At 45.1% G+C, this 16,997-nt stretch overlaps 1 protein-coding gene across 1 annotated transcript in view; it reads right to left on the bottom strand.

Annotated features, from left to right (window-relative positions):
• WSCD1 (WSC domain containing 1) overlaps positions 1-16,997 on the bottom strand; it is a 42,915-nt gene that overhangs the window by 12,773 nt on the left and 13,145 nt on the right. The window contains exons 2-5 of the mRNA XM_082201244.1: positions 16,198-16,898; positions 12,796-12,910; positions 11,132-11,319; positions 1,890-2,011 (exon numbers count right to left, since the gene is read on the bottom strand). Coding sequence (XP_082057370.1) covers positions 1,890-2,011; positions 11,132-11,319; positions 12,796-12,910; positions 16,198-16,624 — 852 coding nt within the window. The 5' untranslated portion in view covers positions 16,625-16,898. The remainder of the gene's footprint in view (positions 1-1,889; positions 2,012-11,131; positions 11,320-12,795; positions 12,911-16,197; positions 16,899-16,997) is intronic.

Raw genomic sequence — 16,997 nt, 5'->3', positions numbered from 1 at the left:
ATTAAACTGTCACATCTCTGCACATTTTACCCAATGATTTGAGAATTTTTGATGATAATGCTGCTTTATTTACAATATTATGATTTGAGCAGCCTGGCTTTGCTTTGGAAAATGCAGAGCAATTTTCAGCTCCGGAGAGGATTTCTAACAGCTCATTTCCACAAAACAAATAACACCAAGCATCTTCTTCTGATTTATAAGTGAAGGCATTGAAGGAGAATGTTGGAGAAATTATGATCAAATGGGAACATTTGTGGGAACTAGGATAACATCTGAAGCATACCATGTTGGCTATCTTTGCTCTATTTTATTGGCTGTCAGAATACAACCCTCTGTTCAAAGGATTCCTCTAGTTGAAGGGCTCTCCTGCCCACATCTGAATAAATAGGAGTCCCAAGAAAGGAGAAGAGGGGGGCAGGGCTTGAAAACTAAAACTCTGGATGACCCCGCTCATTGGTTTCATCAACATGAGGGACGAAACTGCGCCCTGAGGAACCCTGCATTGAAGGCTCCATGGGGCCGAAGAACACTCCCCAAGCATTCCCCTTTGGAAACGGCCTTCCAAGTAGGACCAGAACTACTGCAAAGTGGTGTCACCCACCCCTAATTCAGAGAGCCACTCCAGAAGGATACCACAGTTGATGATACTGAAAGCCACTGAGAGGTCAGCGAAAATTAACAAGGACACTTTTGCCCTTCTCTCTTCCAACAGAAGTCATCAGACAGGGGAACCAAAACATTTTCAGTGCCAGGCCTAAACCTTGATTTAAATGGATCTACAAAATCAGTTTCCTCCAAGAGTGCCTGGTTTTGGTTCTGCAACCACCTGCTCAAGAAACTTGCCCAAGAAGGGAAGATTAGCAACTGGCTGGTAGTTGCATAGATTTTTCAAATATTGGGAGGGTTTCTTGAGGAGTGGTTTCAACACTGCCTCCTTCAAGCAGGCAGCCACCACTGTCTCTCGCAGGGAGGTATTAATCACCTCCCTGGCCCAGCCAGCTGTCCCCTCCCTGTTAGTTTTTAGCAGCCAAGGGGAGCAAGGGTCCAGAGCACAAGTGGTCACTCTGACCAATCTAAGAACCTTGAGCCTTACTAACTGAAACACATCAAACACAACAGGACTAGGCAGCGCTCTGGAAACCTCTCAAGATTCATCTGCTGTAACCATGGAGTCAATGTCCCGGCAGATGCAAGTGATTTCTTTCCCTCAAAATGCTTTGAAAACTATTGTCTAGCCATGTCAAAGATTGAAAATTGTGTTTCCAAAATGGGTAAACACTCAACAGAGTTCCATCTATAGCGGCGTTTTCCATTTTTACCCACGGTGCGCACTCATTTTCTACAATGAGAGAAACCATCTGCCCAAGCTGGCAAGCATCATAATAGTATTCAAGGCTTGGGATTCCCCCCCCTCCCACATTCTCCAATAAGCATCTATACAATACCCCCCCCCCAAGCACTGGACAGGTTGATATAAAAATGGAACAGCTCAGCTTCCATTGCCAAAGAGCTAGGTGGCCTGCGGGAATGCAATGGTTGGGAAAGATCCATCACTTTCAGCCCCTTCTCAGCACTCACAAGGTCTAGAAACTTGTACTGGAAATATAAGCTGAAATACCTCTGGATGCTGAAACTTTTGAAAGCTGCCAGAATTCAAAGTTGTTAGGTGTCACTGAGGAAAAGCAGCACAGAAATCTGATTTGCTTTGAAATGTGCATCATCAGCTATGGTTCTAAAATGCAATTATACACGCATTTCCCACCCCAGAACCTCAGAGCACTCTCTCTCTCCCTCTCTCTTTTCCTAGTATCAGGCTCCAGAGGCGCTAGGAAACTGATCAAAATCAGATGAAGGGATGGGGAGAAGAAAAGAAAGGGAACTGTCCTTACTTTCTTGGAGCAAAATTCGGAGCACATCTCCACTGTCAAATTAGCGTGTATCAAAGAGACCGGCAAGGTGTTTGTTAAATTCTCTGGTGCTCTGAAACACCCTCGATAGATAATATTCTGCCCTGCAGGGATAAGAAATAGTTATCTCTCAAGAAACAACAACCATAGCAGCCTCTTCCTATCACAGGGAAGAATATTAGTTTCAGAATATATATTCTCATTCACTATTTGGATGCAATAATTGGCATTGAGATGGAAAGTGAGAAAATTTGCTCTGCTGAAATGAACACACAGCTTCTAGTGGAGTCCTGGCTGTTAAAGTGTGCCTTAGCACAGAAGAGTTGAAATTAAATCCCCCCTCCCCCAAGGAGGCCTCTGCTATTGTTTTCATGCCTTGGTTTTCTTTTGAAGATTTCCTCCCACCCCTCCTGACTTTCCCCTGCAAGGCTTTGAAAGCTCTGATAAAAATCTACAAAGCTTTTCATGAGCTGCACCAGGAACAAAATGGAATTTCAATGAGTTGTTGAAACACCTTCAGGGAGCCCCATTCCGGGGCTGTGCGGGTGTGTTTGGTTACTACTCCATCCACAGCACCTTCTCATATTCATTCTTTTCCAAGCCAGAGAGATTATATGCAACCTTCAGGAGCTAAAATAGATTTCTGCTGCGGCAGCCAAAGAGACAGGAACATGTGGGCCGAATCGTGGATTCATGGGGTTGTAAAGAACTGGAAGCAACTCAGAGGTCATCTGACCAAACCAACCCTGCCTTTTAAATTTAAATGCCACATTCATATAGTTTGCATGGTTACGTTATATTAATTTTGCTATTCATGAACGGCAGCCTCAGAGCCCCGGATGTGCCAAAATAAACTCAGAAATAACATAAATAATAATGAGGTCCCTCACAGAGCAACTGTATATTCCTGTAAGGGATGTAATAAGGCATAACTTAGCATTCATAGATCATAGAACTGTAGAGCTGGAAGGGACCACAAGGGTCATCTACAGCCCCCTGCGTTGAAGAATCTTTTGCCCAACATGGGGCTCAAACCCCTGACCCTGAGATTAAGAGTCTCATACTCTACCGACTGAGGTATCAGATGACCATAATCCCACACTGTGTTTGTCGCATGCAGCATTGCTTCCAATCTGCTACAGCTCCTATTCTGCCCAAAACTATGTTATTTACCTGGCTGTCCACTGTAGCAAATTTATGTAATTGATGCAGTTTGCAAAAGTAATTATGTAACTTACATAAATTGCATGGTCAATGCATCATTCGACCCCATTCATTTCAATGCAAAGGAAACACAGTGATAATCAGTCACATATTGTATGAAGACCGAAAGCAACAGCAACCAATAATACTGATCATATTTGTTAGATGGACTATGCACAGCACATAGTTTAACTATGGGACTCTCTCCCACAGGAGGCAGTGATGGTCACTGACATGGGTGGCTTTAAAAGAGGATTAAAGAAACTCATGGATGAGAGAGATATCAATGGCTACTATCCCAAAATGGATATGTTCTGTCTCCTGAGCAATGCTTCTGAATACAAGTTGCTGGAAACCACAGGAGGGGAGAGTGTTCTGGTGCTTGAATCCTGCTTGCTGGTTTCCTACAGGCAATTGTTCAGCTACTGTGATGGCAAGATGGTCCATTGATCTGATCCAGAGGGCAGTGGTGTAGCGTGGGTTGCTAGCACCTGGGGCCACACAGAGAGGGTGGGAGGAAGAGAGGGAGGGAGGGAGGAAAGAAAATGGACAGAGAATGCATGCGCATTCAACTGCCTAATGGTGTCCAGGTGATCCAGGAGATCGCAGCTGCAGAGATAAAAAAGAAGAAGAGTCGTTCCATTGCCTGGAGAGGTCACTTCCTGGTTTGCATGGAGAAATCGTTTTCAGTGGAGCCCAACGACAGAAGCACGCAGCTGTACTAAGGCAGCACCAGGTGTTGAAATTTTGCACCCCCTAAACAATTTTGCATCCGGGGCAACCTCACCTCCGGTAGCAACCCATGCTACACCACTGCCAGAGGGCTCTTCTTGTGTTCTTATGGATAGATTTGTGTTTCTGACATGGTCCCAAGATATATGGGCTTTATATGCAGTGCTTTCTTGCAAAGTATTGAAAGACACAAGATCTACCCACTCTGGAAGAATGGCAGATGAAGGTGATGGACTATATGGAACTGGCAGAAATGACTGCCAGAATCTGAGACCAGGGAGAAGAGTTGGTGGAAGAAGACTGGAAGAAATTTAAAGACTATTTACAGAAATATTGTAAGATTAATGAATGTTAGAATGTTGTTGGATAGAAACTAAGTGGTTTTTAGCTGCAATACTATAAGGGAATATGAAAAATGGATTACTAATAGGTAAAGATTTAATGTTACAATATTTTAAGATTAAAGATTAGGATAAGGAAAGAGGGGAAGGATTTGCTGAACCAACAAACTGAATTGGAATACAAAAAAGGGAGGCGTGAGGAGGTCCGGGAAACAAGCTAATGAAAAATAAGTAATGGAAAGATTGAGTTGTTTTTAATTACTTTTATTTTGTATTTTTCTTTTTTCTATTTTTATTTTGTAATATTTTGAAAATCTTAATAAATATCTTATAAAAAATATATATGCAGTGCTTTCAGGACCACTGACACATGCTCCCATCAGGCTGCCCCATTTACCAGCCTATCAGTTGCATTTTGGGACATCTTCAAGGGCAGCCCCATATTACAGTAGTCCAAAGGAGAAGCTGCCAGAACATGGACAACTTAGGCTTGGGCAGTTAAAATGGATTAAGCAGTGCTGTCACCCTAGCACAACAAATTAGCTTCTTCTTTTTTAAAAAAAGAAATAGTCTTTTGTGGTTAGGAAAATAATGGGGCAATGCATTGGGATTAACAAATGAGTAACAGGGAAATGTGGAAACACCCTGCAAGCAAAAAGGGATGACTCCTGGACACATAACAAATCACACAAACAAATCAGAATGAATGCTCCATAAAGGCTGGGTGCAATTTTCAGCTTTGGGCAAATAAAAAAGGATGAATGTTCAATAAACAAGCCATATGGAGTCTCACAGATCTGATGTCTGAGGCCCTGACCACATTCTGAACCATGCCTTGACCCCCCCCCCCAATTCTCCACCCTTGTCCCTGGACCTCAAGAACAAAGGTGGTTGCTGACCACCCCCAAACTGATATGCATTGGGTCACCAGAGAGCTTTATTTCTGGGGGTTTTCATGGGAGAAAAGGTACAGCCTTCCTTCCACCTCTCCTCCCTCAGGAGGAGGAATAAATCAGATGAGGCTCAGCCGTGATCCAGCAAGTGACCAGGTAAAGAAGAGGATGGCAGTGAGGATTGAAATCTCAATCCATCCTGGGAGCTTGCTCGGATAATCATTGGCAGCGCCTTGGTCAAAATCTCCATCTCTTAACTGAAACAGTTAAAAAGATTTGGTTTCAGAGGAGAAAGTGGGGGAGTTCTAGTCCGCAATTAAAGAAATCTTAGTCAAGTGATTGTATGCATTTAAATTGATTAATTCAATTAAGTTGTTGATTAGATCTGCATAGGAGTGAAACAGTTGTCCAGATGGGGGAGGGAAGAAGCATTATTTGCTTCTTCTTAGGTGATGTCTGCATGTGCACAGTAAATACCATCCTGGAAAAGGGGTTCCCTGCTGTGCAAGAGAGAAAGAATAATAGAATCAAATAATTGTAGAGCTAGAAGGGACCTGGAGGGTCATTTAGTCCAACCCCTGTAATGTAGGAATCTCAATTAAAGCATCTATGACAGATGGCAATCCAACCTCTGCTTAAAAGCTTCCAATGAAGGAGAGTCTACCATCTCCCAAGTAAGTCCATTCCGCAGCCAAACAGCTCTTATCACCAGAAAGCTCTTCTTGATGTTTAGTCGGAATCTCCTTGATTGTAACCTGAATCAGGTCCTACCATCCAGAGCAGCAGAATACAAGCTTGCTCCATCTTCCATGTGACAGTCCTTGAGATATATGAAGATGGCTATCATATCTCCTCCCAATCTCCTTTTTTTCCAGGCTAAATATACCCAGCTTCCTCAACCATTTCTCCTAAGGCTTGGTTTCCAGACCCTTCATCATACTGATCACCCTCCTCTCAACACATTCTAGCTTCTCAACATCCTTCTTAAATTGTGGCCTGCAGAGCTGGACACAGTTGTGGTCTTACCAAGACAGAACAGAGTGAAACTATGACTTCCCTTGATCTGTACACTGTACTTCTGCTACAGTCTAGAATTGCATTAGCTTTTGGAGGGTGGGGCTGCTGTATCACACCACTGATTCATGTTAAGCTTGTGGTCTACTAAGACCCCTAGATCCCTTTTCACATGTACTACTGGCAGGCCAGCTATGCCCCATTTTAAATTCGTGCAGCTGGTCATTCATGCCAAAGGGAGGGGAGGGGCTTATCAATTAGGGGTGGTATTGTTATCTTCCTATGTGAGAAGAAAAGAGAGTTTTGATTTATGGTTTCACTCTGAGTGAGAATTCCGAGGGATAATATGCCAGCCTCTGAAGCGCGGTGAATTTTGATATGTTGATATTTTGTTATTTATCTTCTATTGTCATCACTTGTGCCTGATGCTTCTGCTGTCTGATGGAATATATGGTTATATTAAGCACCTACTGAATGAACATTGCACATTGCAGTTGAAATATTGATTGGGTGGTTTAGCTGGCTAGGGTATTACAATATGTATCATTGCTGCTCCTTGAGCTGGTGGATTTACTGGGTTTTGCCAGCCAGGTATTGGACCTCCTTTTCCTTGCCTCAAGATATGCAGAAGGGAAGTGGAATACAGGCACCCCTATAAACGGATAATGGAGAGAGAAGTCTATGATGGTAAAAGTAGGGTGAGCTAGGTAAGAGGAAGGGGTGAGATTTCTTACATCTATTCCATCTTCTCATCTCAACAATTTCTAGGTAGTGCTTGTCATCAGCCACCCAGCATGGTGGCATTTATTTTTAAATCCATCTTACTCCCCCCCCCCAAATATATATATATATATATATATATATATATATATATATATATATATATGAGAAATGGTTTATTTAAATATCTAACCAGATAGCACTGAATTCAGCAATGACACAAATTCCAAGATTTGTGTGAGTCTCTGCAGAGTGCATAATAGTATTTTTTTAAAAAAAATTAATAAACAACCTGTTTTTTAAAAGCAATAAAACACCATCTTTGGTGGTAGGAGTTAAAATTCTAATGTTCCTTTCCCACAGATAGCATCCATGGGGAGTTGTAAGTTTGAGAAGAGTCTATATGACTCAGTGGCTGAGATGTGCTGTACAAATCAAAGGCGTTTTTATTCCCAGTTGCATCTCACATGAAGTCTGAAGGAATGTAAGAAAAGAGAGGAAGGGAACCTTTCAAAAACGGGTTGAATTCCAAGTTCTCAATCAAGAAGCAATATCCGTGTTGGGTGGCAGCTGCGAAATGAGAACCAGTCATAGTCAGGATGAGATCCATTCTAGTCTGGAAGCTTCTCAGGATGTGCCAATGACCAACTTGAGCTGGAAGACTTACTTGGAATGCTTAACCACCCAGACAAAATGATCCCATACGGATTGTGAAGCTAGGGTTGGGGAAGAAGTTAAATTCAGTTCACATTTAAAGGTGAGTTTACCTAATTTGCACTTTCCAATGTAGCTCAATTGGCAGAGTGTGTGGCATTTAAGCCCATGGTTGTGGGTTTAAGCCCCAAGCTGAGCTGCAGAGCTGCATTGCCAAATTTAGAGAAGTGCAGATTATGAAGGAAAGGGGTGTGTGAAGTGTGGGATGATTTGAGAAGTGCAAATCACGTGGTTTCACACTAAAATGCAAGCAAGATTGATTTTCTCCCCAAATCCTTTGGAATTCCTTTGTCCTGTTTGGTCATGGTATCCATATAATCAAAGGCAAAGGACATGTAAAAAGGTAAAAGTATATTGGGAAATGATTTATAATGAATTGGGGGGGGTGTTTAAAACTACTTCCCCCCAAAAAAAACCCCAGAGTCGTTTTTTGTTGGGAATAACACAGACTGAAATTCCTAGGTGTCAGAAAAGGATATTGATGTATGCAACAACTGCAGCCCGTGTTTTGTTAGCCCCCAAATGGAAAGTGAGCGAGGTCCCAACTAAAGAGGATTGGCAACTTAAATTGACAGAATATGCAGAACTTGCAGATTTAAGAAAAGAATAAGAGAGCAAGATTGAAAGAAGATTGGAAAACATTTATTGAATATATGGAAAATAACTGTATACACAGCTGAAAACGCTGGCAGCACTAAGATAAATTGAACAAATAATTTTTGATGGATGTAAAAATGGAAAACTGATTTGAATAGTTATAGCAAAATATGATGTATGATATGTAAAATGAACCATGGAAGGAGAAAAAGGGAAGTCATTGGATATATTTAAGTTTGTAAAATGTTTATTTGGAAATGTAAAATTGAAAACTTAGTGAAATTATTCTTTAAAAAAGAAGATGGAGAGTGTCATGAGAACTAGGGAATGGCTTCTGACCCCCTCTATGTGAATCAGCACCCCCCCATTGTTCCCTCTACCCCCGTTATGGTCTTTCCATTCAGCTCCACTGATTTGCTTTGCTTCACTCTTGCTGCTTATAAAGAGTCCCTGTAACCATGGGAACCAAAGAAATGAAGCGTTGGATTACTGACACTCCAGCAAGATTTCGATCTACAAACAAAGTCCACCTCTTGCATTTGAGGCAGAGGCAGGAATACGAGAATGAAAGCTCACAAGAAGGCATGCCAGCAATACGGCCAACTCCTGCTTTGATCTTAAGCTGAGAACCAATTCCTTCACCAGCGAGAAGAGGTGGAAAAATACAGAGGTGCCCTCCAAAATCACCATGAACTTATCATGAACCGGTTTTGCAAGGGCAGTGACACTGTGCAAATGAGCGGTCAGTAAGATTGCAGTTTGACATCTCCTGGAATTCCTTTCAAATGCATATGAGCTGGGGCCTCAACATTCAGAAAGAATGTCCCTTTTGTTACCAAATGCAAAGGACTGCGGCCAGCAGCAGAGAGTGCCTGTTTCTATCTCAGCATCCAACTGTGATTTTGAGGATGCTCATTTCCACACATCGTATCATCGTACTTTAAGGGCAAGTCATAGACTATGGACACAGGCCTAGTTCTCAGACAGAACTGCATAGGTGTCAGCTGTTGCTTTTGAACCAGAGACTAGAAATATTTTCTGGTCTGTCGCAGGTAGATTGTTGTCCTGGTTCACTACTCTCACATTGTCCCTGTTTTTCTTTTTCCATGGTGTCATCTTAAAAAGATAGTTTGAAATCTTAATACTATTTCTAGATGTCATAAGAGGATGGAGGATGGATGGCGGCTAACAGATTGAGATTGAATCCTGACAAGACAGAAGTACTGTTTTTGGGGGACAGGAGGCGGGCAGGTGTGGAGGACTCTCTGGTCCTGAATGGGGTAACTGTGCCCCTGAAGGACCAGGTGCGCAGCCAGGGAGTCATTTTGGACTCACAGCTGTCCATGGAGGCACAGGTCAAATCTGTGTCCAGGGCAGCTGTTTACCAGCTGTACCTGGTATGCAGCTAAGACCCTACCTGCCCACAGACTATCTCGCCAGAGTGGTGCATGCTCTGGTTATCTCCCGCTTGGACTACTGCAATGCGCTCTACGTGGGGCTACCTTTGAAGGTGACCTAGAAACTACAACCAATCCAGAACGCAGCAGCCAGACTGGTGACTGGGAGCGGCCGCCGAGACCATATAACACCGGTCTTGAAAGACCTACATTGGCTTCCAGTACGTTTCTGGGCACAATTCAAAGTGTTGGTGCTGACCTTTAACGCCCTAAATGGCCTTGGTCCAGTATATCTAAAGGAGCATCTCCACCCCCATCTTTCTGCCCGGACACTGAGGTCCAGCGCTGAGGGCCTTCTGGCGGTTCCCTCACTGCGAGAAGCCAAATTACAGGAAACCAGGCAGAGGGCCTTCTCGGTAGTGGCGCCCTCCCTGTGGAACGCCCTCCCACCAGATGTCAAAGAGAACAACAACTACCAGACTTTTAGAAGACATCTGAAGGCAACCCTGTTTAGGGAAGCTTTTAATGTTTGATGTATTACAGTATTTTAATATATATTTTTTGAAGCCACCCAGCCAGATGGGCGGGGTATAAATAATAACATTGTTGTTGTTGTTGTTGTTGTTGTTAGAACCAGCTGGATCAGGCCAATGGTCCATCGTCCAGCATTGTGTTCTCATAATGGCCAACCAGGTGCCTGTTGGAAACCCACAAGCAGGACCTGAGCAGAAGAGCACTCTCTGCTCTGCAGGTAGAACATAGCCATGATGGATGGTAGCCAATGATAGCCTTATTTTCCTCCATGATTTTGTCTAATCCTCTTTTAAATCCACCCAAACACCGAGTCCCTCCAAACTTGGTGCCTTCTACCACAGTTAAAGCAAAGGAGATTCTCTGCAGAGCAACTGTCTAGCCCCCCTGGCTCTGCCAGTGGAGAATTTGCTCATATAGGTACACGGCACGCAGATAGCAAAACAACCCTGGGGAAGAAAACAGCTATATCTCCCCTTTCATATCACTGCTTGTGTGCTCAGAGAGGGTAGGGAAATGAGCAGCGATGGTAGGAGATGGAAACGCAGGGCCAGGGGTTTCCAGAGACTGGCTGTGGACCTGTAAGAGTGTGGATCTTGAACAGCGCCGAATTCTTCCTTCCTCTAATGCTGGACCTGCCGCCAGACTCGTGAAAATTGTCAGCTCTCTGGTGGAAGGAGGCCCATGGAACATGCAGCAAATATAATGGGAATCTCTCCAATGAGTGGAGGCTGATTGGGGCACTGCCTTAGCCAGCCTCCACCTGCTGCCTTTTTACTTGCAGCCAGACCAGCGGGTGGCAGTGGCTGTCACCCTCCTCCTCCTCCTTGTAGGACTTGGCAGGGAGGAGGATGGAGCTAAACTAGAATCACTCAGCTCTGCCTGTTATTGTCTCTGTCTCCTCCTGCTGTTGGTCTCCCTGCCTTCTGGGCACCAGTCCCAACTGCCTGCAACGGAAGGAGAATCTCCATGTCGTCCCTGATCCATGCTGTCATCGTAATGGAAGACACGAGGGGAGCAGGCGTTCTGCTGCCCACCCCTTCTGGTAGCAAATACTCACTTAAGAGCCTTACATCACTTACGTCGTTTTGGTCCAGCCCATGGCTGCTCCTCCACACGATAAACAGATAGCCTGTTGATGCCTCCACAGATGGTTCCTTTCTCTCCTTTGCATTCATTGTTGCACTCCTCCTGCTTTGCCAAAGTCGTGGGCAACTTGTTTCCACAATAGCATTCTGCTCCATACTCCAAGCCAGCATAGGTGTAAGCCCTAGATGGGACAAAACGAACCCCCTCACTGTAAAATCCAGCAGTTTTGTAGCAAACGTCGACTCAGCACATCATGGCATTTAATTTATATCAGAGCTGTACATAGTGTGTGCAGTGCTGTCCTTAAAGATGAGGTGCTCTGGATAGCTCGGTTGGTTAGAACTTGGTGCTGATAACACCAAGGCTGCAGGTTTGATCCCTGTGTGGGATAGCTGCATACTCCTGAATTGCAGGGAGAGGATTGGGCTAGATCAGGGGTCTGCAACCCGCGGCTCCGGAGCCGCATGTGGCTCTTTTACACTTTTGCCGCGGCTCCGGGGCGGATACTAGCGAGGGGAGGAGGCGCATTGTGCGCCCCGACACTCCCCACTGTGGTGGGCGCTGTAATGGCTGTGACGTCGCATGGGGCGGTGCGTGCGTTAGTCACGCACCATCCCGACGTCACCTTCCCGCCCGCTGTCAGATCGAGGCTCCGGAGATATATTTGTTTTAAATGTCGCAATGGTTTTGTGGCTCCCAGTTTTTTTTTTCTTCGGAAACGGGTCCAAGTGGCTCTTTTTGTCTTAAAGCTTGCAGACCCCTGGGCTAGATGTTCCTCAGAGCACTTTCCAACTCTACAATTCTATGATTTTATGGTTTGGAAGCTTCAACTGGCACAGAATGTGGCTGAAAATGTCCTGATTGGTTCAGCCAGCTGGAACTTTGTAGCATTTGTTTCGAAGTGTCTGCATGCTGTGGAGGAAAGTTCAGTGTTATAGTGATGACCTCTAAAGCCCTACAAGACTTAAGACCCAGTTATCTGAATGAGAATACCTCTACCAGGATTGTCCTGCTGAGGCTTGAAGACAAAATATGAGCTCTGCTCATCAGACCAGTGGGCCCATCCAGTGCAGCATTCTGTTCTCAGTCACCAACCAGAGAAGAACATGAGCACAACAATGCTCTCCCCACCTGCTTTTCAGAGGCGCATTGGCTAGCACCCATCTCTGAGTGATGCTCATGGCTGAAAAACTCAACAAAGAATCTTGGTGATGGCGGCACCACCACCACCCCTTCCACCTCCCAGTTGCAGAAAGCCTTTCTCTTTAGGACATGGCACTGCTTAGTTTTGGTGCTAGCTAAAAACTTGTCAGTTCCTCCAGGCTACTGACTGAGAGCGGTGTTGATTTTGGAGGCCAGGGGTGTCAATATTGAGAAGGAGATTTTATCCTCTTTTAATGTTTTGTTGATCTATTCTTGTGTTTTGATGTTTGATTTTGTGGTACTGCATAACCTGCCTCGGGATCACTTGTCCTTGAAAGGTGGGAGGAACAACAATGAAACAAACCAACAGATGAATAAACGAAATGAAATAATATATGTAAGTTCCTTTCTTAAGCGAATGGAATTTGAAGTTCCCTTGAATTCTGGTAAAGAGATGTAAACGCACGAAGGACACAAATATATTTATATAGAGAAAGATGTACATATATTTTACCTCTCAGAGCATGCTTCCTGGCAGTGAGAAATAGTCATTTTTCTCAAGTCATAAAACACAGCACCTTTCAGAGTCCTCTCCCTGGAATCATCACCGAAGCATCCAATGTAAGTGCCTTGAGTAGATGAAAATAGCACAGTGTTTGAAATAATATTGTAGACTGGAACATTTGATTGCAAATGCAAGGGTTTCCCCCACCCTCACTGCCAGATATGTATATCCTGTCCCAGCTCCTGTGATCTTAGTTCCCTGAGAAGATGGAAGGACTTTTAAACCACTCTATGGTGCTGGAATCTAGTCCACCGCTCTGTTTTCACAGATGATGACCAGATGCCCAAATGGGACACCTATAAGAAGAACCTGAGTATGACCAGGACCTGTGAATCCCAGTAAGTAGGATTCAAGGGCATATGGCGTTCTGACAGTGGTGGTAGAACATAGCAGTCATGGCTACTGGCCATTTAATTGGACTAATTCAGTGGTTCTCAACCTGTGGGTCCCCAGATGTTGTTGGACTACAACTCCCATCATCCCCAAGCTCTGGCCTTGCTAGCTAGGGGTGATGGGAGTTGTAGTCCAACAACACCTGGGGGCCCACAGGTTGAGAAAGGCTGGTCTAATCCCTTTTAAAATTGGTCTAATCCCCTTTAAATGCCATCCAAATTGGTGGCCATCATCACATCTTGTTGTCGCGAATTACATAGTGCTTTGTGAAGTCTTTTTGTCTGTGCTGAACTGGATGTTCACTAGTATTATGAGAGAGGGGGGAAGAACTCTTTCTATCCACTTTCTCCACATCTTGCCTAATTTTTATGCACCTTTGTCTCTTTGTCTCCTCTTGCTCACCTTTGTCTTAATTTTTTTTTTAAAAGGGGTGTGTGTCCTGAAGCCATGAAGCTAAGAGTAATAGTAGGGTTAGGTTGGGTTGAGTAGTAGTGACTTTTGTCCTGTTCAGACAACAGGTTCCTGATCATTGAATGTGTTATTTGGGATGGTGTAAACCATTCAATTTTTTTGCTCCCTAGCCAAATGTGCTCATTCAAATTCTAAGCAGGATCTACTCACTAAGAAATAACACAAAGATAGGCTCTCTCCTTATGGTTGGGGAACCAGATTTGCACAGGTGTCCCAAGTATACAATTCAGTCAATATATTGAATGATGGTGTTCCACAGATTGATTCAGAATAAGCAGATAATTGTATGGTTCCAGGTTTGTGCGAACACATGCGCAAACATGCACGCACACACACATTATATATATATACAAGGAAAAAGCAGAACTCTGGAAATAAGATGTTGAGACAAGGAGCAATTTGCAAATGTGCAATTAGGAAGTTCATACACCGTGAACAGACGCCCACAATAACCCAGTTAGAAGGTGCAGGCAGGAGGAAGCTATAGACAGCTTCTGTATGTTTCTTTGGGTTGTGTTTCACAGGACTAATTTTTCCCCTTTGCAGATAAACTGAGCCTCCCCCAGTATCCCCCTCAAGGAGCTACAATTCCCAGAGTTCTCTGGGATGAGGGATTGCAGCCCTGTAAAGGAAACAGGGGCACGGGTGGCGCTGTGGGTAAAACCTCAGCACCTAGGACTTGCCGATCGCATGGTTGGTGGTTCGAATCCCCACGGCAGGGTGTGCTCCCGTCACTCAGTCCCAGCGCCTGCCAACCTAGCAGTTCGAAAGCACCTCCGGGTGCAAGTAGATAAATAGGGACCGCTTACCAGCGGGAAGGTAAACGGCGTTCCGTGTGCTGCGCTGGCTCACCAGATGCAGCTTGTCACGCTGGCCATGTGACCCAGAAGTGTCTGCGGACAGCGCTGGCTCCTGGCCTATAGAGTGAGATGAGCGCACAACCCTAGAGTCTGGCGAGACTGGCCCGTCCGGCCTGGGTACCTTTACCTTTACTTTAAAGGAAACAAAGGTCACCTGACAACTTTCAGCACCTTTAACAAGCTACGCTTCCTAGAATGATCTCAGGGGGAGCCATGACTGTTCCAAGTGGTACGATACTGCTTTAAATGTATACTGCTGTTGGGGCCTGAGACTGTGGAGAAAAGGCATAAACTTGCACCAAAGATTGAGGGGGCCTGGTCATGTATGCGATTTCATACCTGTTACACAGGCCGGGCATGCTTTGTAATGTCATACATGCATCACACGATGTTACATGTTGTTTTGGGAGGAGCCAGGGGACAGAGTCATAATCACAGGGCACAGCGGCTCCTTCTCCTCTCTCTCTCTCGGCAGCCTTTAATAACAGGAAGAGGAGGAGCCTGCCACGGAAGCCACACTCAGCTCTGTGCTTGGCCTCCTCCGCCCCCTGATGGTAGGAAACATTGTGGGGGTCTGCCCCCAAAAAAAACATTATTGGTGGGGCAAAAACGCTCAGCCCCACTGGATTTGACACCTCTGCAGCAGTCTCATCTGATATGAAGAGTGGCTAGTCCATTAGGGTGAATGAGGCATTGCCCATCAATCTCAGTCTGCCCTCAGCCAACCCTCACCTGCCTGGCAATTTTAATAGCAACCAGTTGCAAGGTGGTGCTGCTTGGCAATTGACCATGCTGGCTAGGGCTGATGGGAGTTGGAGTTCTAGCAGGGCAAAAGGATCACCACCAATGATTTAGATCAGGCATAGGCAAACTCGGCCCTCCAGATGTTTTGGGACTACAACTCCCATCACCCCTAGCTAATAAGACGAGTGGTCAGGGATGATGGGAATTGTAGTCTCAAAACATCTGGAGGGCCGAATTTGCCTGTGCCTGATTTAGATAATGCATTTCTCAATTTCCACTTCTCTATTATTCACTGGTGGTTAGTCAGTTACTTCACTCACTAACCTCTGCTTGTCCTAAGCCAATCTCCACCTTTCTACCTTCTTACTTGCAAACATGACAAGGGGTAGCGCTGCCTTCCAGCTTCCTCTTCCTAAATCCCAGTGTTGCCTTCATAGAACTCAGCAGGGAGGAGGCTGGGGGCAAAACTGGAGTTAGAGGTCTCTGCCTGTCGTTGGCTTTTGCGTCACCTCCTATTAGTGGCATAGCAAAGGTTGCCAGTGGCTGGGGCCATATGGACAGGGGTTGGAGGGAAGGAAACAGACAGAGTACACATGCACATTCAACTGCTTAACATTGTCTGTGCTACCCAGGAGATCGCAGCTGCTGAAATAAGAAGAGTCATTCTGCTGTCTGAAGAGGTCACTTGCTGGTTTGCATGGAGAAACCATTTTCAATAGAGCCCAGCAACAGAAGCATGTAGCTGTACTAAGGCAGCACCAGGTATGGAAATTTTGCACCCCCTGACAACTGCCTTTCTATCTCTTATTTGGGTGCCCTGACTTTTGCCCCACCAGTCCAAATGAGCATCAGCCATCACTGACATCTTTAGAAAGCCACTTACCTTTGCTTTCGGATGTGTGTTTCAGCCTCTTCGTTCCCACAGACTGCATTGGTTCTTGCTCGTTTACAAACCGGAGAAACCATCTCCTTCGTAATTGCCTCAGTTCAGAGTTTCTGGACATCAGCCACCGCGGCCCATACTTCTGGTCCGGTGTTGGTCCATGGAATGTATCCATGTTCACTAGAAGTTTAGGAGTCAAATGAGTGTTTTGCACAGGTCTCGTATCTGCGCTCCCAGCACCTACCAAAGAGTCCACAACTGGCAGGGCCTGGTTCCCAGAGGCCCCACGGAAACCTTGCTGGAGGACAAAGCGGGATCGCTGCAGTAGCAGGAGGCTACCAGCCATCAGATAAGCTGCAGTGAGGAAGAAAAGCAGAAACTGGGTCCTCCGGAGAAACTTCTGTGGTCTGAAAAAAGGTTTGGCCATACCCTTGCTGTGAACCTGGGCTCCTCACGTCTTTAGCACACTGCTAGGCTTCTCATTCATTCCTCCCACAGGTCCATCTCATTATCTTGGAACCTTTCCTCTCTCAAAAATGCTTTCTTCCACTATCACGGTTGGATGGAGATCCATATTCCTCTGTATTCAGGATGCTTTGGTGCTTTAAGGATCCTTGAACTATTGTTGCTGACCATCACAAGCAACACGTCACATTTCACAGCCCTTGTTGCAGTGCTTCACATTTCAGAGTCCCCCAGATCTGCAATATTAAAGCAAAATCTGTTCAGTTCCAAAGCGCAGTGATTTGTTCTCATGGCGTGCACCCTCCCTTTGAGTGAAACACTCCCCCATCTGTTGT

The sequence above is a fragment of the Podarcis vaucheri genome (assembly GCF_965113315.1).
Source record: "Podarcis vaucheri genome assembly, chromosome: 15".
NCBI lineage: Eukaryota > Metazoa > Chordata > Lepidosauria > Squamata > Lacertidae > Podarcis > Podarcis vaucheri.
The sequence above is the reverse complement of the archived record's forward strand: the minus strand, read 5'-3'. Positions and strand labels throughout refer to the sequence as shown.